The sequence below is a fragment of the Solanum dulcamara genome, chromosome 4, assembly GCF_947179165.1.
Source record: "Solanum dulcamara chromosome 4, daSolDulc1.2, whole genome shotgun sequence".
In the NCBI taxonomy this organism is placed as follows: domain Eukaryota; kingdom Viridiplantae; phylum Streptophyta; class Magnoliopsida; order Solanales; family Solanaceae; genus Solanum; species Solanum dulcamara.
Window position 1 is genome coordinate 81,606,687 of NC_077240.1, and position 27,952 is coordinate 81,634,638.

A 27,952-nucleotide genomic window follows, 5' to 3' on the forward strand; every position below is an offset into this window, starting at 1 on the left:
ACATAGTGAACATAACTATTCTATAGATCGGAGGTTGTGACGATCCCCTATCCTTTCAATTTTTGATTTCCAAGTCTTTTTTTTATCATTACTGTTGGAATATTTTTATTTACGACTTGATCAAGGTAAGTCACAAATTTCTCTGCGGTGCTGTTAAGCCAGCCCTATGTTTGAATTAACTTGTGACCAAAATCAATTCTGAAACCTCTTTACCACTACATTAGATTAATATTTTTCGTATAATATCAAAAGAATTCAATAATATATACATAGCAAAAAAAAAAAAAAATTATCTACACAATATATATATAACTTTTAGATGAAGGAAATTCAATTGAACATCGATATTCCTATCTAGCTCTGCAAATAATGCATAAGCTTAGTGTCTACCGTTTAATAGTTTCACCAAAATCATGATAAACTCATATGGCATGTGTTTCTGTAGATAAGACGATTTTTTTTCTTCTTCTTTTCGTCCCCAAAAAAGGACACAGACGTTTAGTTCTCTAAAATTAAATTACATTTATCTTTCTGAATTATGTTTCGAAGAAAGACATAATTGATTTGGACAACTTTCTTTATAGTAATTTTTAAGAACTTCCGTTGTGTTAACGTAGGTACACAATTCTTTGTTCATGCTTAGTTCTCTACTTAATAATTACATAATTAAACATGTAAAACCTAACTATATAAAAAAAAACCATTTATGTAAATATGTCATTAGATAACCAAAGCTTGAAGTTCTAAAAATTTTGTGCAGTTAATACTTGTACCTTGGCCTATCCAACCAAAATAAAAACAAAAAAGAAATTCCACAACAAAAGAAAATATTAAAAAAACAAAACTACCATAGTTTTTGTTTTTTGTACTAAACTTTTATCTCCAGAAATAAAGGTATTTCTAAATTCCAGCTAAAATCTTCAAGAGAACTTCTTCATTAATCTACAGCTATGTGCTCCATTATAAAACATGTTCTTGGATCCCTACAAGAATATCCATGAAAATTAATTAACAAAAATAAAAAAAATTAATAATGTGTGAAATTTAAATCTAGCTCTAGTGAAGCGACATTAAGAAGAATAAATTAGCAGCAAGAAATGACAAGTGTGTTTGGCAAAGGAAAATGTGCCTTTTCCATTCATAGAGAGATTCAATCGTCAAAATCAATAAAAAGGCCATCATGGACCAAGATCCAAATGGATCAATCTTTTTCAGAAAAATAAATGATTTTTTTTACGTTTGATACTTCAGTAAAAAATATTATTTTGAAAACATTTGTATATATACAATCTATATATATATATATATATATGTACGATCGGAGGTGAGGGTGGGAGGATAGGGGTGAGGGGTGGTGGAGATGTTGAAGGATGAAAAGGACACAATATAACGCGTTCAACTCGTTTAAATTTGAGCAGGTTAATGACCCACAAATTAAGCAACTCAAATCATTTTGATCCTTTCAAATTCAGCCTATCTAAAAACTTGAGCTGATTTGAGCAAAATTTATAGCTACTCATAAAAAATTTTGTCAAAATATTTAAATAAAAAAACTTTATAGTATTTTATATATATACAAAAGAACTTTGCTAAGAGTTCAACGTGTTGGGGGTATAACTCATTATTTAGTTCATATTGACTTAACCATCTTAGCAGCAGTAACCCTTGGGCGAGTTGGGGGTCACTGACCCCGTCCATCTATCAACTCAATTTTTTTGGATCAGCTCAAATTCAATTTAACTATCTATTATATAAATTTATCTTTATCTTGTGTCGATAGAAAAACAGTTTCAAAAATAAGAAGAATAATTTATATGAGTATTCCAAAATGGCAATAGGGCAGCACCCCGTGACTTTGTACATGCATTCACATGAAGAGAGACAGCACGAGGGGGGGCAATTTGAGAGGGACAAGGCATGTAAACAACAAAGGAATATTATTATCTATACATGTACATGTGACCTTCACTCCCCACATATTCTGACATTTGTTTATTTTATTTTTTCTTCCATAGGTTCGACTAATTCAGATTCGTCATATCATAATTCTGGGCAAACTGCTTCCTACTAATTATCAAAGGTGATTTGTATCTAAGGCTTGAATCTAAATTTTTTGATTAAGAATGGAGAAGTATTTATCACTTAAAATATTTGTTTTTTAAGTTTATAGATTGCATAATAGTTTATATATATCATATAGAAAGATGGCATAACATTATTGCTCTCAAGTCTCCACTATCCATATAGTCATATAATTGAATATTCAGAATCAATTTTACTGAATTCTAGAGAGAATCATATACAGTATAAATATTTAAAAAGGAGCTTACAAAAAAATTTGTATTTCAATCAAATAAGAGAATTCTTTATGAAAATAAAGAATTTTTTTACTTTTAAAATAGAATAAAATACTTCAAAGAGTTTTATGTTATAGCAAGTATATTTAGGTTTACATTTTTTAAAATATATTAGGTCATTCAAAGAATATTTAATTTACATGTAAGTTTTTTTTTTTTTTAAAAAAGATAAGTTAATTATTTAATAGAGTAGTTATAAAGTGCTTTTGAAAATGGTGTGCTGTGAAGTATCTACAGAATCCTAACAACAGATTGCAGCCAAAAGGAAAGTAACAGACATACTGATTGACATTCAGACAGGCATATTTCTATCAAAGGAAAGAACTTTTTTTTTTTTTTTAAAAAAAAAGAAGTTTATTTGATCACAATAATAACAATATACTAAGTATAATCCTATCAAGTTGGGATGAGAGGATATCGTGTATGAAGACCTAACTTCTTAGAGATAAAAAAGTTGTTTAATTTCTGATAAAACCCTCAATTTAAAGGACATATTTAAAATCACAAGATTTAGTAACTATTAATTCACATATAAATTTTTATAAAGGGGAGACTTGAATCAAATAGTAAAATTATCTTTGTGTAACCTGTTACGAGTTTGAATCATAAAAGCAGTCAATACTACTACTTGTATTAAAATAGATTATCTATATCACATCGTTTGGTGTACATAATCCTTTCCTAGACTATGCTAACGCAGATATTTTATACATCAGACTGTCTTTATTTTTTTTATTTTTTTTTCATATAATACCTTTTAATTTAAAATTATAAGATCAATCAAGACACATAAAATAAAAGCGAAAGAGAAGTAGTATTTTGACTTTACCTGTACTTTTTGGTGCATATATCTCTTTTTTTCTTCTCCCCTAACTTTGTATTTACTCATTGAAAATTGCCACCTCCAAAAGGTTGATGATGACGACTTTGAGTTTTTCTACTCTCAGAATTGTTATTATTATTATCCAATGAACTCATTTGCTGCTGGCTGTTGCTAAATCCTCCTCCACCATTACTCATACTCCTTACAATTTCACCAACTCCAAGAAAATCTCTTGTCAACCTATTAGCTTCTTCACTCATTCCAATGTCCATTGAAAAGTTATTACTAATCATTTGCTTCTTTTGTGGTGGTGGCTGATCATAACTATTCATCTTATTGTTGTTGTTATACCCTCCTAACACCCCTCCATAGTCTTGATTCTGATCGTGTGCACCTGTAACGTATGTTGAAGATATAATTAAGTAAATTAAAAAAGATTAATTGAGATGTTTGATCAAATATGTTAACATGGTATATATCAGGTATGAAAAAGAATTTTTCATATTTTTGAATCATTAAAAAAGTAAAGATCAGACCAAATGAATTTTTAGTAGTAATAGTGTGGGCTAGTCACTTTTTCAACTTCTATAATTAAAAAAATACTCAATGTTATTAAGTTTGAAATTCTACCGGTGGAATTCCATCACATTGAGTTTGAAATTTCACAATTGAAAATTCCATAATAATGTACTGAAATATTACCTTGTGGAATTTCAAACTCGATGATAGCGACTATTTTCTTTTATTTCAGGAGTTGAAAAGTGATGGTTATGTGTAAAATTTCTCTGAATTTCCACGTTCTTAGCCGTAAAATAAAGAATCAGGCTAACACGTGAGAAGATGTGTTGATGATATTATTAAATAAATCAAATTATTATTACTCTAACCGTTTAAATTTTTAGATAAGATAATCACATATTTCAACATGCAAGTATACTTACCATAAGCATTAACGACTAGGTCATGAAGATGATTCCCGGCGCTCATCGGATCCTCGTGGCCGTAAACGCTGCCAAAGTTGACAGCTGGCGGCGGATGAAGATCAGATTTCGTCGTGCTAGACGACGAACCACCAACACCAACAACAGAACCAAATGCTTTGATCAAGGAGGCACTAGTACTACTATTGTTACAACTTGTAGTAGACCCCATCTGAGCCGCTTTTTGGAGGAGCGCCGTGGCGGACATAGGCGGTGCCGGCGATGATGAGACATTATAAAGAGAAGGAATTGATGAACTCATATGATGATGATGTTGATGATCACTTAGAAGGGTACCACTTGAGAAAATGTTTGATGAATTATTTGAACCTTCACCACTATTGTTGTTGCTAAATTGATGAGGACTAGGAAGTAATAATCCACCAAGGCCTCCAGAAATATTGCTATTAGGAGCATTATCAACGACGTTGTTATTGTTGTTGTTATTATTATTATGGTTATTCTGGAAGAAATTTAGGTTAAACATACTAGAAGAACCGGTAGCAACATTCGTGTTGTTGTGGAGATTGGGAAGTTGCATTAGACCATGGATATTTGATGGTTTATTATTATTCTCCCCGTAATCCTGATGACTTGTTTGATCAGCTGGTAGTTGGAAAAATGAAGATGAAGACCGAAACGCTGACGAACCAATGAGGTTGTTGTTGTTGTCAAACTGATTGTGATGATGGTGGTGATGGGCCCCGCCACTAATGTTGTTGTTATTGTTGCCTCCAAAGTGAAGCATATCGTGATGATTTGAAATTTGAGAATTTAATTTCGAAAGGCCGCCTAAACTCATGTTATTGTTGTTAATACTTCCATATAAATGACTCCCAATGCTGCTCAAGCTTGGTGGATTTCTTGCACTTTCTTGTGCCAATGCATCACAAAAGGCTCTATGGGTGATGAAACTATCACGCCTGCATATTTAAGTTATATACACTATCAATATAACGTATTAAATACATATATTATGATGTAAGTCAAAAAGAAAAATAACCAATATACTTTGATTAATTAAAGAAGTATATAGAGTCTGAAAAGAATGTTTTTAAGTCAAGTAGTAGAGAATTTTTTATTAGACAAATGATTACACCATTGAACTTACCAAAAACGTCAACAATAAACATATATATGAACTTGAAAATGAGTTGAGTAATAGTTTTGTACAAAGTGGTCCCATACTAGAGATGATTATGACAATTAAGAAACAAATAATAATAATAATACAAAAATATAATTAAATTCATTATTATGATCTCCCATATCATAGAAATAGAATACAATACGTATCCACCACACGTTAATAAAGTTGGTACAAGAAATTTAACTAATTATATTAGTCAATACTGAAAAAGCTTTATACTGCCTTAAACAACAACAAATAACATACCAAGTATATATATTCACGTATGCGAACCTTAATTTTATCTTAGCAGATGTTTGAATTCATTTTTAGCTATTTTATGGATGTTAAAATACCACATGTGATAGTGAAAGTTCATTCCAGAAATAGCAGTGATTGTGAATAAAGAGAAAAAATTCTAAGATAATAATTTAATCTAAAAAAAACAAAACATTATCATGAAAAGGGTTGTGGTTGAAAGAATTCTGAAAAACAATTAAGCATCTATACAACTCCGACAAAAAAACAAACAAAAAAAATAAAATTAAATTTTTTTTTTAAAAAAAAGACAAGACATTTTTACAACATGGCATAACAACACGTGAATAAGAAGAAACAGATAGAAGTAACGGCAAAAGGACGATAGTTCCTAGGAAAAAAATGACTGAACAGTTCAGACAAAAAAATTAGGTATTAATTGATTGGTACAAAAAAAGTTATTATATATTCGCCTCAATTTATGTGATATTATTTGAATTGACACAAAATCTATTGTAATGTGAAAACATTACTATTTTTCTTTTTTTACTTATTCAATTAAAATATCTATAGAAATAGCCATGGAATATTTTTCAAAAGAAAATTTTAATGAAAAATATAGTTATTTTAATAGTGTAATCTTAAAAATTTGTATGATTAAAAAAATAATTATAATCAAACTCTTTCATTTATTGAGACGGATAAAAAAGAAAAATGTGCATATATAAATTGAGATAAAAGTAATAATACTTTAGTAGTAGTAGTACCAGCAAATAAAAAGATCCAAAGACAAAAACAAAACCTATCAGAAAACAGACAAAAATGTAAAATAAAAAATTAAATTGATAGTCCAAAAAGAATCTGTAACTGTTGGAAAAGCTGGAAATAACTTTTTTCCATTATTTTTAGTTTCTTTTAAGACTTTTCTTCACTTCTGGGGAATGTAAAAGCCCTAAAATCAAAGAAGATAATCATAGCCATTTTCACTTGAGCTATATAATAATCCTCATGATTGTTTGTACCAAATTGAGTGCGTCAATAAATTATAAAAAATAAAAAAATTTAACTTCGTTTGTATTATTTTTTCAAACAGCTTACACTCTTAGACGAAATGATCGTATAGACCTTAGCTTGAGAAAAGGGTGCAACAATCACATTTATATTCCTGAATACAATTGATTTTAGCAAGTATTATCAAAATAAGAATCAAGAAACCATCCTTTCACTACTAGAAATTCGTGAAATTTTTCACATATGGTCGGTCCTATCACATTTTCCATGATTTTAGTGGTGACATATTTTTGGACTCTATCTGATATGATTTAAGCTTTCAAATGAGATGACGAATATATACACAGACTTTGAAAAAAGGGGTGCCACAATCACATGATTGGTAATTAGAACCAAAAAAATGGGTGTCCATAAATCAAATCAAAAACAAAGAAATTAAACCTCATTGTTATTCAATCCGTCTAATCAGCACTTAAATTTTTAGACGAAACAATTAATACTATATACCCTAAAGAAAAGGATGCCACATTCACATGATTGTTAATTCGTACCAAAATGGGGGTTCAAATAACCTCAATTTTTATCCATATCTGTCTTATACCATCATTTAAACTTTTAGACGAGACGATTGAATACTAGTACTACAACATACCTTGAGAAAAGGGTGCCACAATCACATCGATATTCGCGTGTACCGCAAGTCTTAGTATGAGCTTTCCAATCAGACTGGACAGCATACTTCTTGGAACACTTTTCACACTTATATTTTTTTTCACCATGTTTTCTTGAATAATGTTTCTTAATACCAGTAAGATCTCCAAGTGCTCTTGAAGGTTCATGATGAACACAAGTGGGCTCAGGGCATAAATAAACTTTTCTCTTAACCTCTTTTGTACTCTTTTGTTTTAACTTCCAAGGCAAATTGTGTCCTCTTCTGTGTAGTTGTAAGTTTTGTTCCCTTTGGAAACCTTTGTTGCATACCTCACATACAAACCTATTTGTTGCCATTAGGGTCTTGGGAGATAGAGCTATTATCTCTGCATCTGGATCTGGAAAAAAAAATTGACAAAAAAAAAAAAAAAATCATGAGAGAAATTAATTAACGTTGCTTGGATACTTCAAAAAATGTTGTCATACACATATCGAATCCTTAAAAAAAAATGTATAGGTTTTAGAGGATTAATTCAACAAACACTCAAGAGTTTTTTTTTTCTTAAAGATTTCGAGCAACATATATCTAGAAAATCTATTTTGTTAGGTTGCTCGAAAACCCTTTAATAAATATTGCCATAAATGTATCAAATCCTTCCACAATTTTCTGAGCAACATATATCTATAAAATTTATGTTGTTCGAATTCTTTAAAAATGTTGCTGCAATCGTATCAAATCTTCAAAAAATGAGTAGCTTTTGAAGGATTCAATACACAACTGACAGTAGTACTTTTGAAGAATCTAAACAACATAAGTGAATTTTACTTGCAAAGATTTTTATTTAAAGAATTAGATCAAAAAGTGAATAAAGTGGTTTCATTTTTTCGTTAGCACAATACTCATGAATTCCCTTTCAAGATTGACTAGGGTTTCTTTTTTTTTCTTGTAAAGTTGAATTTACAATCAAATCACCTTTTTTTTCCTTTGCTTTTTTGATGAAAATAAGGAAAATCCAAACCCCCTTTTAGTTTTTTTCCCCTTTTTTTTTTTTAAAAAAAACTTTTGGTATATATATATATACATAGATATAAAAAAAAGATACTTGCTTGGTGTTCCAGGCTGATTTCTTCTCTTTTTTGTTGGTACTTGTTGAGATTGAGTTGTTGATGAAGAAGGCGGTTCGCCATGTTGTTGTTGTTGTTGCTGATGAAGAAGAAGTTCGTGTTGGTGTTGTTGTTGTTCTTCTTCTTCTCTCATTGCTCGAAACATAATTGATGAAGGTTCTGCTGACATCTTTCTTGAATTCGTTTTATCTTTTTCTTGAATTCACCCCAAAAAACAAACAAAAAAAAGGATTGAATTCAAGAAGATTATTTTTTCCTTCACAAACCTTATCTAAACACCCCTCCTTACAAAACAAAAACAAAAACAAAAACAAAAAAAAGTTGTTGCTAATTAATTAGCAAAACTTTTTTTTAGCTAATGAAAAAAGAGTGAATGAGTGAGTGAGAGTGAGAGGAAAAAAGAGAGAGCAAGAATCATCCCATTGTGGGAGAGCTACTTGCTATAAATGAAATTTTCTAAAAAGATGCCAATAAGGTTTTTGGTTTTCTTCTCTCTCTATCACTATTTTTCCTTCTCATTTTATACTTCCTATCCCAAGTCTAAATACTAAAAAAAAAAAAAAAAAACATAAATGTCAAAAGAGGGAATCAAAACTTTTAAAAAGTAAGTTTAAGACAGTATGGTTTACAATATAACTATATGGGGGGTATAATGAAATAAATTAGTTATGTAGGCAAAGACAATTAATTATTATGTGGCAAATAATAATTCAAGGATTATTAGGTAGAGATTGCAAAAATGAAAAGATAACTAATTATCAAAAAAAGGGAACCAAGACTTTTAAAGAGTAATTAAGTTCATGGGCCGGGAGTATATAATGAAATAAATAAATTATTTATGTGGTGAATAATAATACATAAATAAAAAAATTATATGGCGAATAATGTTTTAGGAATTGTTATATAGAAATTGCCTTAATTGAGTGTCATTTTTGTCGCTATTGTATGATCTTATCATCAACATATTTCTAATATAACATGTATTCTTATTCTACTATCTCACATTTTATTTTATATAAAATAATATGAAAGTTAATTCTTTATGCGAAGTTTATAATGGAAAACAAATAATGTAGTAATTATATGAAAATTATAATGTAGTAATGAAAAGATAACTAATTATCAAAAGAGGGAATCAAAACTTTCGAAGAGTAACTAATTATTATCAAAATTAAAGAGGGAATCAAAACTTTCAAAGAGTAAGTTTAGGAGTCGTTTGGTTAATGACCTAATTATACGGGGAGTATAATTAAATAAATTATTTATGTGGTGAATAATAATGTATAGATAATTATTATGTGACGAATAATAATCCGGGAATTAATTATTTTCATTCACAAATTGCAAAAATGAAAAAAATAACTAATCATCAAAAGATGGAACTAAAACATTTAAAGAGTAAGTTTAGGGGTCGTATGGTTTACGATCTAACTATATAAGAGTATAATGAAATATATTAATTATTTATCTGATGAATAATAATACAAAAAAATATTATTATATGGCGAATAATGATTCAGGGATTATACATATTGCCTTAATCGAATGTCATTTTTGTCATTGTAGAATCATCTTATCATTAATGTATTTCTAATACAACATGTACTCTTATCCCGCATTCTATTTTATATATATATATATATATATATATATATATATATATATATATATATTGTATAATTCTTGTCTTGTTTAAGTTAAATGGGTTAGTAATATAACTTCTGATTTTCAATATTGAACAATTCACTTCATTTATGCTAAATTTATAATTAATGAAAAACAAACAATGTAGTATATAATTATACGAAAATTATACTGGTTATTGATTTCTACCATAAATTAGATGTTATATAAAAAATACAATTTTATACAAAAATTAAATTAAATTTTCTTATACTTTAAACAAAACGACTTTTAAAGTGTACGCCTTTGAGAAATTTAGAAGGAGAAATATGTAAAAATTACTAATGTATTATAAATAGAAAAAATTATTATAACTACAACTAACTTAAGCTAGATATTATTCTAGAAAATTAGGCAACATTTTTTTGTTTATTCCATAATTTTCTCATATATTTTGTATGTTTTAAATCAATTTGAATCGAATTTAAGTTAATCAATTTTAGAGCAAAGGGTGATGACTTAAAACATTGTCTCTATTAAAATTGATTTTTTTACAAAATTTACACACATAGGATTTCCTCTTCAAAAAATTCTCAAAAGGGGAGGAGGTGGAAGGAGAGGAAGGAACCATTATGAGATTTTTTTGTCCTTAATTATAAATTTTAGGTTCGAGTTTTGGAATAATATTTTTTTTATACGAAAAGGTTTTTCTTTAAATGAGCCTATACAATGCAAATCTAAACTCATGGTCTGTGCAATATTACAACAAATAAAGAATTTCGCATCAATTATTTAACGTCAATAATATAATTATCATTGTATTATATGTGGCAACAATAATAAATATGACTATTTATAATTAACACTATACATAAATACAAATATAATCGCTTAATAGAAAAATCGATTGTTATTAGATGTCTCTTTTGTTTTAATGCAAATATCTTTTTTTAGGCCATCATTTTATTTTCTTGTCTAGTTTAAGTTATCCAAATTTAGTCTTTGAAAAATTATCCTTTCGAACAACATTAGATCCAATGTTCCGATGCTTGCCCGAAGCTCTAAACCTGACTTATAAAATCTTAGGTCGTCGTCTGATGTTTTTTCGAAAGGTTTTCAATTTGATTTAAAGAAATTGACAAGAGGGAGTTGTTCGTATGATAAAATATTCCTTACGTTCAACGATAAGGTTGTGAGTTTGAGTCATCAAAAAAGCAAAAAGATAAAAACTTTTGGAAAGAAATTTAACCTAAAATGAAAAATCAATAAAAATGTCTAATAACCTAAAATTAATCGGATCAATAAAATTCAACCGTATGACGGAGGGCAGGGGGAGGAGAGGAAGATGATGGTGCTGTCATTGGAGCCCACGACCCGTAACGTGTCCATATGCGACGTCGGATTGGGTCCACCAACTTGCCTCTCTTTCTCTCATTTCGTATCCTTCTAATCACTTCATGCCAAAAACCTTCCTTCGTCACCTTTTTGTTATTTTCGAGTATTGAAATTTTGATTAATTTAAATATATGTCACGTAAAATTTATTTAAGGGGAAAATGCTTTTAAATAAAAGATAAAAATCATATTCAACATCTTTAATTTGGTTAAATCTTAAGATTTTATCATAATCTTTATTTATTTCATCACAACAAGTACATACTATACTATTAAAAAATTACTATTTTTACATTGAAAAATGTTCAGTCTCTTGATTGAGCAAGTGAGAAAAAAAATAGTAATATTTTCACATAAAATAATTTAAAAACTTTTCAGTATTTCAGTGAGAATTTATTTTAATTTACATCATGCATTATTTTAGTAAGATAATTTGGTAGAATTGGAAAGGGGGAGGGGAGGGAGCAATCATATGTTTTATAACACAATTTTTTCATTGATTCGTGATAAAAAATAAAGGACTATATTTTTAGCGGTGCTAACTATAGTACTATATTTTCTTTATATCTAATAATTTTATTTTATTAGCTAATAGTCAAAAATAAATATTCCAAATGCATATTAAATATGAAGTCCTGAGAAATATTCTTTTATATTTTCTGTTTCTTTCTCTTTTTTTTTTCGACCTAAAAAAAGAGAAGAAACGGAAAATAAAACTAATGTCAAATTCGATTGAACCTAATAATTTTAATGAAAATTATGTATTTTATTTTAAGAAAAAATCACTTAATTGTGGAAAAAGAATTTAATTAATGAAGTCTTCATATATTCTTTATATGTGAGTAAATATAATGCAAGTGACAAATTATAGATATAAAATTATTTTTGATAGAGAGTATTTTACCTCTCAAAATAAAACTTTCAATATAAATTCAGATTAATCGAGTCCCAAAAAAATATTAAACAACTGGATAAAAGGATGGCTTTTGTTTTTGTTTAGTTTCCTTCTTTTAATTTGTAACAAATATGTCATTACAAGTTTGCAAACATGGGATAAATTGAGAAAATGATCTCCTCGTTATAATTTGAATAGATTCATACAAAGATTTTTCATATTTTATTTAACAATCTTCCGGGAAAAAAAAGTGTTATATAATTAAAAGAAAATTATATATCTATAATGATGGATTATATATCAATATTTTTCATTAAAATTTTTTGTTGAAAAATATTCAGTGATTATTATCATAAATATATTTAATTGAATTAGTGAGGAAAAAGTAACAGTATTTTCATACACAAAAAGTGAGAATCAATTTTTTATATGTGTTTTTAGAATAAATTAGTTCAATGAAAAATGAGCGAGAAAATTATATTTTATAGAGAGGAAAAAAGTGCTAGATTCGAGTTTCATTGTCACCAATTATTTCACTTTTAATTCAATTTTTGAAGTAGTCCTTCACATGAAATAAGACATTTCTATTGTTGGATAAGAATGGGTCTACTGAAGTTCCTTATCCCCACACACCCAAAACTAAAAATAATAATTGAGAATGATACTTTTTCTAAATATTTAAATATATTAAACCATAAAATTATGATATATATTCTTTAGTCATTTCTTTTGATATCTAATTTTATATTTTTGAAAAAAAAAAAACTCAATACTTTAGTTCACTTATGAAATTAAGGGCTCGTTTAGGCCATGGTTTTTTTCTTCTTCTATATTTTTCAAAAAGTATTTTTAAAACATTCTTTGGTCAAACATTAGAGAGACCAATTTTCAAGTGATATTTTTTCCTCACTATTAAAGCATTAGTTTTTTTTAAGTGAAATGTATAGTCACTATTAGAAATAGAGTTTTTTTTATTGCAAATTAATAAGAAATTTATGTTATAAAACATGATTTTTCTGATCATTTTCTATCGAACCAATTTATTGAAAAAATGAATAGTGAAAAATAAATTTTTACTGAAATATTATTTTTTGCGTGACAAAATTAGTATTTTTTCTTTCCTCACAAATTCAATCAAAATTGTCAGAATAGCCATATACATATAATATCAAAACCTACTAAATTCAAATATCATAAATCAATTTAGGAGGATAAAAAAATTGTCCATCGAACGAAAACAACTTTTAACCTACAAAGATAAAGATAACGTCTGCGGAAATATATCCTAAATCTTCAAACAGTACTTGGATTATATTAAATATTTTATTATTATTATGTTTTGAGGAAGAAAAAATAGAAGAGAATCTTGAAATAGTTATTATGTATATAAATTAACCAACAGGCAGCTTGTGTTGTGCTGGGAGAGTCACATCAAAGGAATAAAAAAGGGGAAGAATGTTATATATTATATAAAGAAAGTGGATATCACAATCATATATAGGACCCACTAAAAGACTTAATCCAACCACTTGGAATAAGCAAAAACTATTAGTATATAAAAATCACACTTTATCTTAAGAGGCACAAATTAAATAATTAGTATTTCCTATAAAGTTACCAAAAGTTAACAAGAAAATAGGTTGAATTTCTAATGTAATGACAACCAAATCATCATCATCATCATCATGCATGGTCAAGACATGCAAGAACGTTAGAGTAACACCAATGGTTTGAAATGTACTTTTCTCAACTTTTTATACCTCTATCTATCATACATCTCGAATTTGAGTTAATAAAAATAAAAAATAAAAACTTGTTAGGAATGTTATTTTTAAAAAATGAGTCATGTTAGAGTAACCAATGGTTTGATAATGTATTTTTCTCAACTTTTATCTCTCTACCTTTCAGACGTATCTCGAGTTCGAATTACTGAAAATGAAATAAAAAACTTATTTGAAATATTATCTCCAAAAATGAGTCCTACAATGTACAAATATAATGTTAGAGTAACCAATGGTTTGATAATGTTCTTTTCTCAACTTTTATCCCTCTACCTTTTAGACATCTCGAGTTTGAGTTACTGAAAATGAAAAAAAAAATCTTGTTAGGAATGTTGTCTCCAAAAATGAGTCCTGCAATGTACAAATATAAATTTAGTCAAATATAGTATGAATCAGGGGCGGACCCAAGGCAAGTTCAGGGAGTTCATCCGAACCCCTTCGTTAAAAAATTATACTGTATATATAAGATAAAATTTTTAATTTATGTGTATATATTTAACATTGAACCCCCTGAGCATAAGCCAAAGGACTAGCTCAGTGGCAAATGGGGTTCAATATTTTGTCTTAGCTTGTCTCAGCTCGCGAGTTCAAATCCGAATAAGCACATTTTTTTTCTGATTAGCCTGTTTAATTTTTTTTGAACCCCCTTCATAAAATTTCTGGGTCCGCCACTGGTATGAATACACAATGAACGCACAAGAGTGCCATATGAAATATTAACACGTCAAATTAAAAAACCTCTTCGAAGTTATACAATAACATAACAATAATAGTTATATCTCAATCTCAAACAAATTGGGATCATAGAAATCGCACAAGTGTCGTATGAAATATTAAGATCTTTTTTAGGGGAGTAGGGGGGGGGGGTGTTAGCTACATGTATTTAGTGATCAAGTTACATTAATTAATATTGTGACATGCCACTAGTCATTTTATGATTTAGTTGAATCTGTGTGATTGTGACTCTCCATTCTAAAAGAATGGAAAAAACAAGTTGAGTTCCAGCTTTTCTCAAGGCAAAGGCTTTGTATTGGTTATTCATTTGAAGAAAAGAATGTACAATGACATCTCAACTTGTGTCACAGGCTTTATTTAATTATTATTGTCAAAACACACCAGCAAATAGGACATATAGTTTGCAAGATTTAATAATTTCTTCTTTTTTTACTTTTTAATTATTTTTACTTAAATAATTTGGACGGTTTTTGTTTTTTGTTTTTGCTCTGTTTGATTTTGTTTAGTAGATTGGACTTTTGGAAGAATGCAAAAGAGGCATGTAATGATGTGGCTGATTGAGTTGTTTAATGTCATATTTAGGATGGTTAAATATTAGAGAAATAGAGGTAGAGTATTATGGTGCAGTTGTACGAGAACAATAGTGATGTTCAAAAGTGTAATAACTATATGGATATTAAGCTATTAAGTTACAATATGAAAGTATGGAAGAGTCGCTATATTCTTGCGATAGCAAAGACGTGGTTCATCCTCTAAGAGAGAGTAGATGTCAAGGTTCGGATCGAAGATCTTCGCGAGACAGCCCTGGGGCGATCGAGATGAAGATTAGAAGAGGTGTATTTATCTCTAAGAACCAATTAGAATCATGGCATTGCTTTTGACTACAAAAGTCATCCATCTTGTAAGAAAATTATTGCAGCAATATAGAAACAAAGAGGGACTTATACATGGTGTCCATTAACCTAGAAAAGACATATGATAAGTCTTCAGGGATGTCTTTTTGGAGATGTTTGAAGTCTAGAGGTATAGATGTGACTTACATTAGGCCTGTAAATTAAAGGCATGCACGATGGATCCAAAATTCGAGTTACGACAGTGGATCAAAACACTTTCTGATCGTGATGGGGTTGCACGAGGTATAAACCCTTAGACCTTCTTTTTTGCCTTAGTGATGAACGATTTGACACGACATATATCTAAGAAGAGGTGTCCTGGTGTACGTTAGTCTCAGATGACATAGTATTAAGTGATGGGACATGTAATTGAGTTAATGATAGACGAAATATTTGAAGAGAGGCCTTAGAGTCTAAAAGTTTCAGATTAAGCAGAAGTAAAACATAGTACCTAGAGTGTAAGTTCAGTGATGTGATGCATGATGCAGATGTGGAAGTGAAGATTGGTGCCCTAATCATACCCAAGAGAAAAAGGCTCAAGTATCTTTGCTCCATAATTCAAGGAGACATGACAATTGACGATATTGTCTTATATTGATACTAGAGTTGGATGGGTGAAATGGAGGTCTGTCTCTAGGATATTGTACGATAACAATATGTCTTCAACGCTTAAATGTAAGTTTTACAAAGTGATAGTTAATTGGACAAACACTATTTTGCCAAAAAAAATACTTCCAAAACCTATAGCCAAACGAGTCCTAAAAATATTTGAATTTGAATATATAATAAGTAAAAATATATAAAGATAAAGAGATAAAAGATTAATTGCCAAGATAAGTAATTAGTGGTGAAGGACCACTCAAGATTCTGAATGCAGTTTCTGGAATTAATATCCTGTTTATCCAACTTTATTAAAGTGACCCCCATTTTTGTCTTATCTATGTAACAAAATAAACGTGAACACATTTTGGAAGTCAAATAATTTCTCTTCTTCCAATAAAAATAAGCCATATATATAGAGAGCTTTGCTTGTTCAAGAATACTTCAATGAAAAATAGTTTTTTTTATTAAAAATTATTATTATTTGTTTGGTGCTCAATCCAAATAGGTTGCGGTCAAAGACATATTTATCCTTAGTTTTTGACTTATAATCCTAATTAATGGATTTCGGCTAATCAAGTGCTTATAAACAATCTTTTCGTTTATTCAAACACGTTAAAAATGCTTAAAAACTATGTTGATTTAAAAATGTATTTAAAATAAGTCAATCTAAACAGACTCTAAATAATAGTCATGTTTATGTTATTTGAAGAAAGAGATTAACATGTCTGCTTCTGATCGTAATTCAAGTGTTTAAATAAAATTTAGTGATAAATTTTTTTAAAAAAATCATGTATTCAACTAAAAGTATTTTTACTGCTTAGCTCATAAAAAGAATTTTTTAATAAAAAAACATAGCAGATAAAGCTAATTCTAGTATTTACATGGAGAAAGTTAAAGAGATGGAGAACCATAGATAAATTGTCTATGATTTTTTCGAAAATTAAAAACAACATTTTTTTCAAGTAGAATCTAAAAAGAAAAATAAAAGAAAAGAGAGAAGAGTAAAGATTATACACTTGTAAAATGATGATGCACTGAAAAGTAAAGAGATAGTAGTTTCCATTCCAATATCAAAAAAGGAATTTTTAAATTATATAGCCACTTATTTAAATAATAATAATCAGTTAACATTTTTTTTGTAGATTAGTTTGTGAATATAATTATTTTTTATCGAACATACCAAATATGTTAAATTAAAGGACAAAAAAAAGAAAGGGAGAAACTACGTTATTAGACATACATTCATATCATATATATTGATTCTACCTATACTTTCAAATAATTATATATCTTACTATTAATTAAGAGTTTTCTACCATATATTAAAAAATATACACCTAGATACATGTATTTTTGCTACCAGATACACTAAAAATAGGGAGAGAGGCGAGCAACATGGGGAGGGAGGTGAGTGAGATAGTCATTTATTCAGATACATGTGAATCATACCAGATACACACTAGATACATGTATCTGTATGTATCTGGCGTGATTTCATGTATTTGGAATACCTAATGCATAGAAGCGTGACGAGCGAGATGGAGGGAGGCGAGCGAGATTTGTCTCTATATCTCAGATATATACAAATCCACTTAGATACAATGTATTTAGAACAAATTACACTTAATTTGATTCCATATATCCCGAAATATATGTATCTAAATACACCAAAATATGATAAGATTCAGAATATTGCAAACTAAAGTACGTAAATAATTAGTTTCTAAACTAGTGAGATTTCTATAGTTTTTTTTTTAAGGCAAGATGGCTCCTTCTAGCAACTTTGGAGGCAATTCACTGAAATAGAGGACGTATATATGTCATCATAGGTGGAAGCCCAATATGGTGAATCCAGTAAATTGGGCTAAAAAAATATGAATTAATGACGGATAAAATTTTATAATTAAATAATAAAATTTGTTTCTAATTTTATTTAGCGATGAAGTATCAAAAAATTCTTTTAATTATTGAATAATTTAGTGATGAATTGACGACGAAATTCATAACTAATTGCTAGTATAATTACTTAAAGTTGTAAGTTTGTATTACATTTTATTTTTTTAGTTTTCTACCCGGTGTTCGGAGTCTGTGAAGCCCCGATTAAATCTGAATTGTGCACTGTAGGGCCCATTCGGGGGTGACACTCCCAACAGAATTTTTTTCATATCCAGGACTCAAACCCCGAGACATCTGATTAAGGATGAAGCAGTCCACCACCACACCTCATGTTGATAACTTTGTATTACATATATACACATGATATGGATAGTATTGGAATAAGTTTGGATTTATATATAATTAACTATCTTGTAATTAAAACCAGCTATACGAATTCTTATTTATTCATTTAAACTCATATCATATCATCGTATATATATTAGAGTACTATGGAAAAAAATATTCCGTCAAAAATACGACGAATACAAGATAGCTTTGCGATGACATTCCCTTTGTCTTGTCTAGCCACTCTCCAAGGGTTTGGATCATGACACAAATATAATTTTTTTTTCTTTGTTAAAAAGAAGAAAGAGGAAATTGAAGATTAAAAACATGTGTTAAAAGAGATTGATCGAAGAAATTACTTAAGTCATAATTATGCAACAATTTAATAAAAATTATAATCAAGAATAATTCTAATTATTACTCTATATAAATTTTAAATAATATAACTCCAATATAATCAGTAATTCAGTATGTGGTTATGTATTTATTATACACTTGTTGTACACTAAATATACTTCAATGACTATAGGCATATAGGCCTAAAATTGTAAGGAGATAGAATTAGATATTTTATTTATGAAACTTCACCTTTTCTAATATAATCATCTAGTATTATAAAACAATTGACCTAATTACTTCAAATTCATATAGTGTATAGCTCATTAAAAAGAAACATTACTTCATTTTCAAATTCGAATTCGAATCTTTAAATTAAAAATGTCAAAGATCTCATCCGTCCCTTAGGTTTAATTTTTTTGATAAATTAAGTTTAGTACTTTAATTCTGGATATCCCACTTTATTCCATCTAACTTGATATTATTTTATCCAACCTCTCAAGTGGGATAACTTACACTTTGTTTGGATGGGTTGTTACGTATTGTTTCATAATGTATCATATCGTATTGTATTATATCGTATTGTATTGTTTTAATGAATACAACATTTAGATAACTTGTATCGTTCTTTGTCGTTACATAATGTCACACATCCATAATTTGAATGACAAACCTACAAGAAAAGTAGGATAAAGAGTAGAACTACTATGAAAATGTAAGATAAATGATAAAATAGAATTTAATAAATAATAAGTAAAGACAAAATAAGAAGAAAATATTAAGGTAATGATACGATCACAACAAATCAATTGTCACACAAAATAAGTTTTTCGTCGTTACGTAACGATAACTTTTTCCAAGGGCTTTCCCCCATGACTTCTTCTGGATGTTGCCACACCAGACTTGACTTATTTTCAAGTCTAACCATTGGACGTTCTCAATTTAAACTATTGACGTTCACCTTTTTGTATATATTTGTAACGTATGGTAGTCATTAGTCAATTACTTTTGTCCACAAAAGACTCCATACGATGTACTTTGTATATATTTTTTGTTTTATTATTGTTCAGGTGTGTACCTAATTTTATTTATTATCATGAACGATTAACTATAATTATCTTTTAAATAATTTAATAGTATAAATTTTTGTTTTTATATTCCGTCAATTACTTTTGTACAAGAAAAATTGCATACAATGTACTTTTGAGTATATATTTCTTGTTTTATTTGTCAGGTGTGTGTCTGATTTTACATATTATCATGAACCTATAAGTATCTTTAAATGACTCGATAGCATGAATTTTGTTTATATATATATATTGCAGTCAATTGCTTTTGTCCAAGAAGACCACATACGATGTAATTTGTAGCTTCAATTGTTTTTTCGACAACAAATAATATTACTGTTTTAATACATAAACGATCTTAAAAATTCAAATGCATCATTTACGATTCAACTTTAAAAAAAATACAGAAACCCAATCAACCATATGAAACAACGCAGGGCCGGCTTTAACGCCTTAAGAAATAGGCAAGTATCTAATTAGGCTTTCAAATTTAAGGGTCCCATTTTATTTTATTTTTAATAATAATAGATTATAAGATTTTAAAAAAATATATTGAGTACTATTCGTAAGAAAACTGAACTTTTCTTATCAAAAGAAAGAAGTTTTAGAAGAAGCTTGATATATTTGGAGTACTATATCTCAAGAAAGATTAAATGAAGAGGTTATATTATTAATTGAAAAAGAATTATTAGAAGAAATCGATTATAAATAAGTTATTAACAACTTTGCATCTTAAATAGCAAGAGGAGTAGACTTTTAAAAAACAAAAGTTTAAAGCCTCCGTTAGATTTTAACTTTAGATCAATAATGTGCTTGAGCCGCTCACGAGACAGAAAATTTGGCTAAATTATGCACTAGCATATTCCGTAATCTAGGAATATGTATAACATGTATATCTTCAAAGTACATCTTCAAAGAAACTCATAAGATTCAAAAACTCTTCACAAGTAGTGAGTAACGGATGTAGAGCATTGTCGCGAGTTCACGGGAACCCAATTTTATTATATGTGAACTTGGAATTGATTTAAAAATTCATAAACTTCAAATCTTGAATTCGCCAGGTAGTTTCTATCTCCCATGAACTTACACTCCTTTTCAGTATCTTATCTACCACAATTTTTGCATTTTTATTATGAATTTAATTTTTATATATTGATACTGTAATTTTTTTTTTTTACATTACTAGTAGAGAATTTAACATGTTATAATACGTTATTTCTTGCTTTATTTTAAAAGTACGATTTTTGGTATTATGAATCGTTTCATGTAATTATTTTTATACTTTCATATATATACACGTTAAACTCTTTTATCATATGCTTCATTTATTTTAGTTTAGTGGAAGCATTCACTTTTAATTCGTTCAAACAAGAATGATAGTTTTCTAAAATTATAAATAATTTAACTTATTAAATTTTGATTTTAAATTTGCGACATATAATAATAACATCGTACACGACTCCATTTCACATGAAACATTTTTTTGGATTTTCTGCTCGATGTCCGGAGCTCGTGGAGCCCCGAATAAATTCGGATCGCGCACTGTAGAGCCTATTCGGGGGTGACGCTCCCAACAAAAAAATTTCCATACCCAAGGATCGAATCCGAGCTCTCTGATTAAGGGTGAAACAGTGCACCACTGAACCACAACCCATATTGATCACATGAAACATTTGGTCTATCGTGACCCTATTTATATTACGATGCATAAGTATTAATTATTAATATTATCAATACTACCAAAAAAAAAGAGATATACATACCAACAAAACATTGGGAAAAAAGTCGAATACTTGCTAATTATTCATTAAGTTTAAATTATATACATCCTTATTATAAGAATTTTTATACCATCAACTTTACTTGTCGTAGTTGTAAAAAATAATTAATCTGATCTAATTTCAAAATTACATAACTCACATTTAAAAAAAGCTTAATTTTACTATAAATATTATTTATATGACGTGATAATATATAAAAATTTCTTATACTAACGATATACTATTAACTTAAATACTTAATTATCTATACAAACATCCTCTATATGATGGGATTAAATAATCAGATCCATTATTAGTATCATGATATATTTGAGGGGTACATGAAATGGGGACTAAACAAAGTCCTTTGCTCCTCAAATCAACTTCTTTTCCCTCAAATCCTCCCCAATACCTTTCCTGAATTATAAAAAAAAAACTTTGTATAATAACAATAATAATTAGTCTTAGAATTTTATTATATTATAATATTACGAATATTTACACTAGAAAATAACCCAAGAATAAAAAATTAATAATGGTACTTTTTGAAAAATGAAATATCTCACCTTGCATGTATTGCTCTTCATGTAGGCATGGCTCAGTAGCTGCAGAGGATACATGAGAAAAAAGAAAATTTCATATTATCTATGAATTAACGTGTGTAATAATCTTATTAAAAGATTAATTACTCATTGGCTTTTCTGGTGATACGAACATATTTAAGTAATAGTCATTTTGTAAGACCACAATAAAAAAAGAAACTTATAAAAATCTCATTAGGAACTAATTATTTAAATACACTCTAATTTATAATATTACGAATCTTATTAGATTTTAGTGCGTCTAGATACGTCAAGATACATGTATCTCGAGATACATAAGATCAAGATTAGATGTAATTTATTTTAGATACATTGTATCTAAGTAGATTCACACGAATGGGATACATGGCTATCTCACTCGCTTCCCTCCCCATCTCGCTCATCTCACTCCTTATTTTTAGTGTATTTAGTAGCAAAAAGACATGTATCTAAATGTATCTTCCTCAAATTATTAATTAATGGTAAGATACATAATTATTTAAAATTATAGGTAGAGTTAATATATATGGTATAGATATATGCGACATAATTAAATTAAAGACTCTTTTATCTTATTTAGTATTTTGAATTAATTTTTTTTAATAGAGCATATATGTTTTAGATTTAATTATGTTTTCAACATGTCCACTCACATAAGGAATTAATTCTTTTTTAATAAAACATATGAAAAAAATATTTAATTTTAATTTAAAAAATAAAAAAAACAAAGACTAAAGTTTAATCATACCTGTATTTGCTCTTGTAAGAATCTAACATAGTTGATTGTTTCCCATAAAACGGATGCAGTATCAGTCTATACACAAATAAAGATAATTTTTTCGATTAGAGATAATTAATGTTAATAACAATACTGATATTATTGATCATAATAATGTATAAATTAATATTAAAATCCGCATAATGCACGCAGTCAATATTTTTTAATAAATAATCATAAAAAATATTATCTTATTTAGTTTAGCACATTGAGTTGTTATTATTATTAGCATAAAAATAGCAAACAATGAAGAAAAGTATCAAATCATTTACATCCTTCAATTTTTTCTATTTTTTTTAAAGAATTAAATTTTGTTCTTAACTTTAAAAAATAGTCATTTTTCATATTTAGTAATATGATTGAATCTATAATTATTTGATTGAACACAAAATTTTAAGACCCAAAAAAATGACTAACCTTTCCAAATGGGGAGACAATTTGTTGGAGAGCTGTAATTTTGTCTGCAAGCTTCACTTTTGGAACTTGTATCTGTAAATCATCCATCCACATAAAGTAAAGCTTCGAAACAATAGATCAATGAGTTGTTATAAAAATAAAATAAAATAAGAAAATAAAAATAGAACTTCATACTAATCAAAATATGAATAATACTGAATATGATTTATTAAAATAGGAAATAGTATCCTGTATTGTTAATGTCGTGATTTATTGTATATAAAAATAGTATTAAATAGAATGTGTTAGAATATAAATAGTATTCTGTATTGACAATGTCATGATTTATTATGTATAAAGATAATACTGACTATAGTGTATACATAAAATACTATCAACCAAGGAACTAAATAATACTAAAGCTGCAACAATAAAAACAATAATATATATCTAGCGTAATCCATCAAGTGGGGTGTGTGAGCAGTCTTATTTTTACCAGTCTTATTTCTACCTTGTGATGGTGGAGAAACTGTTTTCGAAAGAACCTCAGCTCTTGTAAGGCATAACAAAAATCAAGTATATAAAATAAATACAATAACAAAGAAGTCATGTCAGAAACAATTAAGAAAAGGAACAAGTAACAACAAGAAATTAATACGATAATTAAAGCAATAAAAACAACTAAAATCGAAATGATACCAAAACTAAGTAGATATATTATTTTCTCTAATACCTCCTACCAAACCAACCCTACCTTTGCAGATGAAACTGCAGAGCTTTCATTTTTTTGTCTTTTTGAATTAGTCTCTGAATTATCTTCTAATTTCCTCTTTTTTCCATCACTTGGATAATATTCTTGTGCTCTTCCATTGCTTCTCTTCAATGTGTTGCATGTTGATATTGTACCCCTAGACTTGCTCTTAGAACAAGAACAAGTAGTGTTAGTTTGAGTAAATGAAATTAAACTTTAAAGGGGTAAAAAAAAGTAAAAGCCTAACTTTGTGAAAATAATGACTTGTAAATACTTTGATTTTTAATTTTAAAATTAAGTAAAAAAGTAGTACGGTGCACTAAGTTCTGACCACTATGTGTGGAGTACCACGAGGAAGAGTCGGATTACATTAGGTCTTATAAATACATATTTAACTTGCAATTTTGCGAGAGGCTATTTCTGCATCTAATTTTAACTTAATTTCCAAATTAAACTTTTCTTTACCAAAAATCCTTTATTATAAGAAAAACGAATTAACTATGAAATTTATCACTAATCTATATCCAAATGGCTCGTAGATTTTTTATAAGTAGAATTAACGATGAATTTCGTGATTTAGCAGCAAAAGTTGTCTGTTACTAATTTCAGTTATTTTAGTGTTTCTACCCCAAAACTTGTACTAACATTCTTTTTTTATCCAAATAATTTGTATTTTATACCATTTTTTTTTTCATGTAATATAATTTTTTTTAGAGAGAGAGAGAGAGAGTTCTTACTAGAGAAGGTTGTTGGAGCCCATTCTTCTTATGTTGTGCCAAATTCAAAGTTTTGAGACTTGGTTTAAAGTCCACCAATGGCTTATTGCTTAAATAGCCACCAAAACAAATACTAGCCAAGTTTCTTGACTTATCAACTTGATCTTGATGTGCAATTTGATCATCACTTCTCAAGGGAAACATTGAGTCCATATCATCATCATTATTATTATTGTTAGTATTATTATTTGTATAATAATTAAATGGCCTCCCAAGAAGATTACTATAAGGATGAAATGAGTAATCATCATCATCATCATGATTATTAACCATTTGATTGTGATCAAAACAAGATTTAGAGGTGATTAAGGTTGTTGTTGTTGATCCCCCATCTAATAAGCTCATCTCCATATTGTTTTCCAATAGATTTTTAGTATTAATGCTCCCACTTGTTCCACTGGTAGTAGAGTTGCTTCTGCATATTTGATTAGTAGATCCAATTGAGTAGAAAAATATACAAAAAAAAAATAAAAAATTATACATTATGTGAATTATATACTTCAAAATTATACAACATATATTAGTTGGTTTCCATTGAGAAAACAAATAGAGAAGAGCGGAGGGATACTCCTCCCTTAATTAGAGGTCACGATTTTGAGTTCTAGGTATGTATGGGAGAAATCTTGATAAAAAGCACCCGACATCGAATGAGAAATTAAAAAAGAAATACATTAATTATTAGTGCTCCACTTTCAACTATGGTCTTACCTTACATATATCACATATCTAATAAAGAAATTAGCTAGGTTTTTGGTCGATTAGTGGTAAAATTAAAATTTCTCTTCCACTAATTATTGACACTCTCCCCTATACGTGGACAAGACAAATACATTTGGGGCAGAGCCAAGTAGGAGCAAAGGATTTCTTCGAACTCCTTTTAGCTGAAAATCATATTGTATATTTAAGGTGAAATTATTTTTTTTATTTTTTTTATGTATATATAGTACGTGTCAAATTGTCTCGACTTCTTTATGTGTTTATTCTTTTATATTTTGAACTCTTTTAATAAAAAATTTGACTCTGATGCTTAATATAAAATACAGTACAAGTTTTCTTTACACTAACTTGTCTTCACAAAATTGAATTAAGAAGCTAGCAAGTTTGCATGCAAGAAAAAATAAAAACTTCGTGCCTAATAAAACTAGGACAATAACATAGTCATAATGAATTATCCAAACAACATGAGTTCGTGATTTATTTATTTTTTGGTTAGAGAAAAACTAGGAGACAATAAAAGAAAGATAATCAGATTCACAGGAGAAGTTGGTTTAACATATTGTTGTAAATAATTCTTATATTATCAACATAATATTTAAACATGTTGTAGCATGTCATTTCCTACTTAATTTTCAAGGTAAATAAACAATAACACCTCACCCCCCTTTCCAGTATAATTTCACTGGTGATCGAGGTTTGAAAAGGGTAAAGTATATGTATGGTAAATAGAATATTATTTTAGAAAGACGCTCGACTCAAGTATCGTATAACAGAACAATATGAAACTGTTTAAATACACATAATAACAAAACTGACATTACTTATTATGAACAATTACATGCAATTATCATAAAAGAGAGAGAATCAAACTCACAAGAGAAGTTGGCTCCAAATAAGGTGATTGTGATGATCATCAGAATTAGCAGCAATTTCTCCACTAATCAAAGAACTATTATTCTCATGATCAACACCAAGTAGAAATTGATATCGATGAAGATTATTATTTGTTGCACTATTTCCATTATTATTATTAGAAATAGATATAACATCTTCTTCACATGATGAACTTCTATTTGTATTACATGAAGACAAAGATGAATTAGTAGAAATTGGATGAAAAATATTACTATTGTTATTATTGTCTACTTGTGGCCACCAATTTTGTGACATCAAATAGCAATTTGGATTATTGTTGTTGTTGGCTAAATTGGTGTACTCAAGAATGGATTTTTCAGACATGGCTTATACTATATGCTTTGATTTTTCTTAATTTCTAACAATATGGAGGACAATGTTTTAAAACATTTTTCTTTCTTTAGGCCAATGGGGGAATGAATGGAATTTAAAGAGGGTGCTTTTGTGGTTTTCTTTTTTGGGGGTGACGTATTTTGGTAGGTATTAGAACAATTTTGGGGTGGACAATTTTAAATGCTTCTAGCTTTTTAGCACTAAGAATTTGTGGGCAATTATTATAATATATATGGTTGGGAGAAAGGGGGTGGGGGTGGGGGTTGGGGTGAAGTGGGAAGAGGTATGATGTGTCACTTTTGAGAGCCCTTTTGTGAACCAAAGTAGTACAATTAGGACCTCGATATGGTTTTATTTTGTTTATCGTATTAGAGGTTATGTGGAAGATAGCAAAGATAATTTCAAAAAACTATGAATAAGAAGACAAGTGAGAAATATATCAAAAAAGACATAAATATTTAACGTGGTTCGATCAGTAGACCTACATCCACAAGAGGAGATGAGCAATCCACTATAAATATGAGAGTAAAAAATATCAAGAGAAATAACCTCACACAATTCATTCGGATGACAAAGAGGTTCACATAAGTGTTAACGTAACACTTGTGACTCACCGTTTCTCTCCCTAAACCAAACTCTCAAAGACCCTAGGACTATTTTGTGAATGCTACCATGTTAGAAGGAATGAACCTCTATTTATAGAGTCATAAATCTTTTCCAACATGAAAAAAAACTAGCCAAATATAAAGACTTTGTGTTTTCCTTTTAGAAAAAGGAAAACTCAACTATACTAGGAAAGCCATGTTAAACACCCAACATGAGGGACATGAAGATAGTTTTTTAAAAATTTAATATATTGACGAGTCTGGTTCGAACACATGATAAATTATTTCTACTTTGTACTTTTATCGTCTCAAAATAAATATTATCTTAGCAAAAATTATCATGTCCATTAAGAAATTAATAAATACAATGTATTATTTACTAAACTATATTCCTATTTAACAAACGTTTCTTGAGAATTGAACATTATTTAGAAGATGAAGTATATAAAGGGTATA

The 27,952-nt window shown here is 28.4% G+C and overlaps 2 protein-coding genes across 3 annotated transcripts; both read right to left on the minus strand.

Annotated features, from left to right (window-relative positions):
- Nucleotides 1–868: 868 nt before the first annotated feature.
- Nucleotides 869–8,821, minus strand: LOC129887923 (protein indeterminate-domain 6, chloroplastic-like). Of its 2 annotated transcripts, none has more exons than XM_055963170.1 (5): nt 8,313–8,821; nt 7,211–7,607; nt 4,122–5,083; nt 3,187–3,574; nt 869–983 (listed from the first exon to the last, which is right to left on the minus strand). In XM_055963170.1, the coding sequence occupies exons 1-4, from the start codon at nt 8,395–8,397 to the stop codon at nt 3,243–3,245; spliced, it is 1,776 nt and encodes a 591-aa protein (XP_055819145.1). In that variant the 5' UTR covers nt 8,398–8,821; the 3' UTR covers nt 869–983; nt 3,187–3,242. The 2 variants fall into 2 exon arrangements, with proteins under 2 accessions (XP_055819145.1, XP_055819143.1); XM_055963168.1 differs by having other exon boundaries at nt 8,317–8,820.
- Nucleotides 8,822–21,766: 12,945 nt separating this feature from the next.
- Nucleotides 21,767–27,055, minus strand: LOC129885219 (transcription factor bHLH111). Its single transcript, XM_055959418.1, has 7 exons — nt 26,518–27,055; nt 24,888–25,341; nt 24,154–24,318; nt 23,421–23,492; nt 22,974–23,039; nt 22,211–22,249; nt 21,767–22,061 (listed from the first exon to the last, which is right to left on the minus strand). The coding sequence occupies exons 1-7, from the start codon at nt 26,880–26,882 to the stop codon at nt 21,906–21,908; spliced, it is 1,317 nt and encodes a 438-aa protein (XP_055815393.1). The 5' UTR covers nt 26,883–27,055; the 3' UTR covers nt 21,767–21,905.
- Between the last annotated feature and the right edge of the window lie 897 nt (nt 27,056–27,952).

Coding starts and splice junctions, on each gene's coding strand:
- LOC129887923 (XM_055963168.1), bottom strand. CDS start 8,503: ATGTCAGCAGAACCTTCATCAATTATGTTTCGAGCAATGAGAGAAGAA. Junction 7,608..8,316: donor AAATCAGCCTGGAACACCAA/GCAAGTATCTTT, acceptor TTTTTTTTCCAG/ATCCAGATGCAGAGATAATA. Junction 5,084..7,210: donor TGTGGCACCCTTTTCTCAAG/GTATGTTGTAGT, acceptor TTAAATATGCAG/GCGTGATAGTTTCATCACCC.
- LOC129885219 (XM_055959418.1), bottom strand. CDS start 26,882: ATGTCTGAAAAATCCATTCTTGAGTACACCAATTTAGCCAACAACAAC. Junction 25,342..26,517: donor ATTTGGAGCCAACTTCTCTT/GTGAGTTTGATT, acceptor TCAAATATGCAG/AAGCAACTCTACTACCAGTG. Junction 23,040..23,420: donor TTGTCTCCCCATTTGGAAAG/GTTAGTCATTTT, acceptor ATTTGTGTATAG/ACTGATACTGCATCCGTTTT.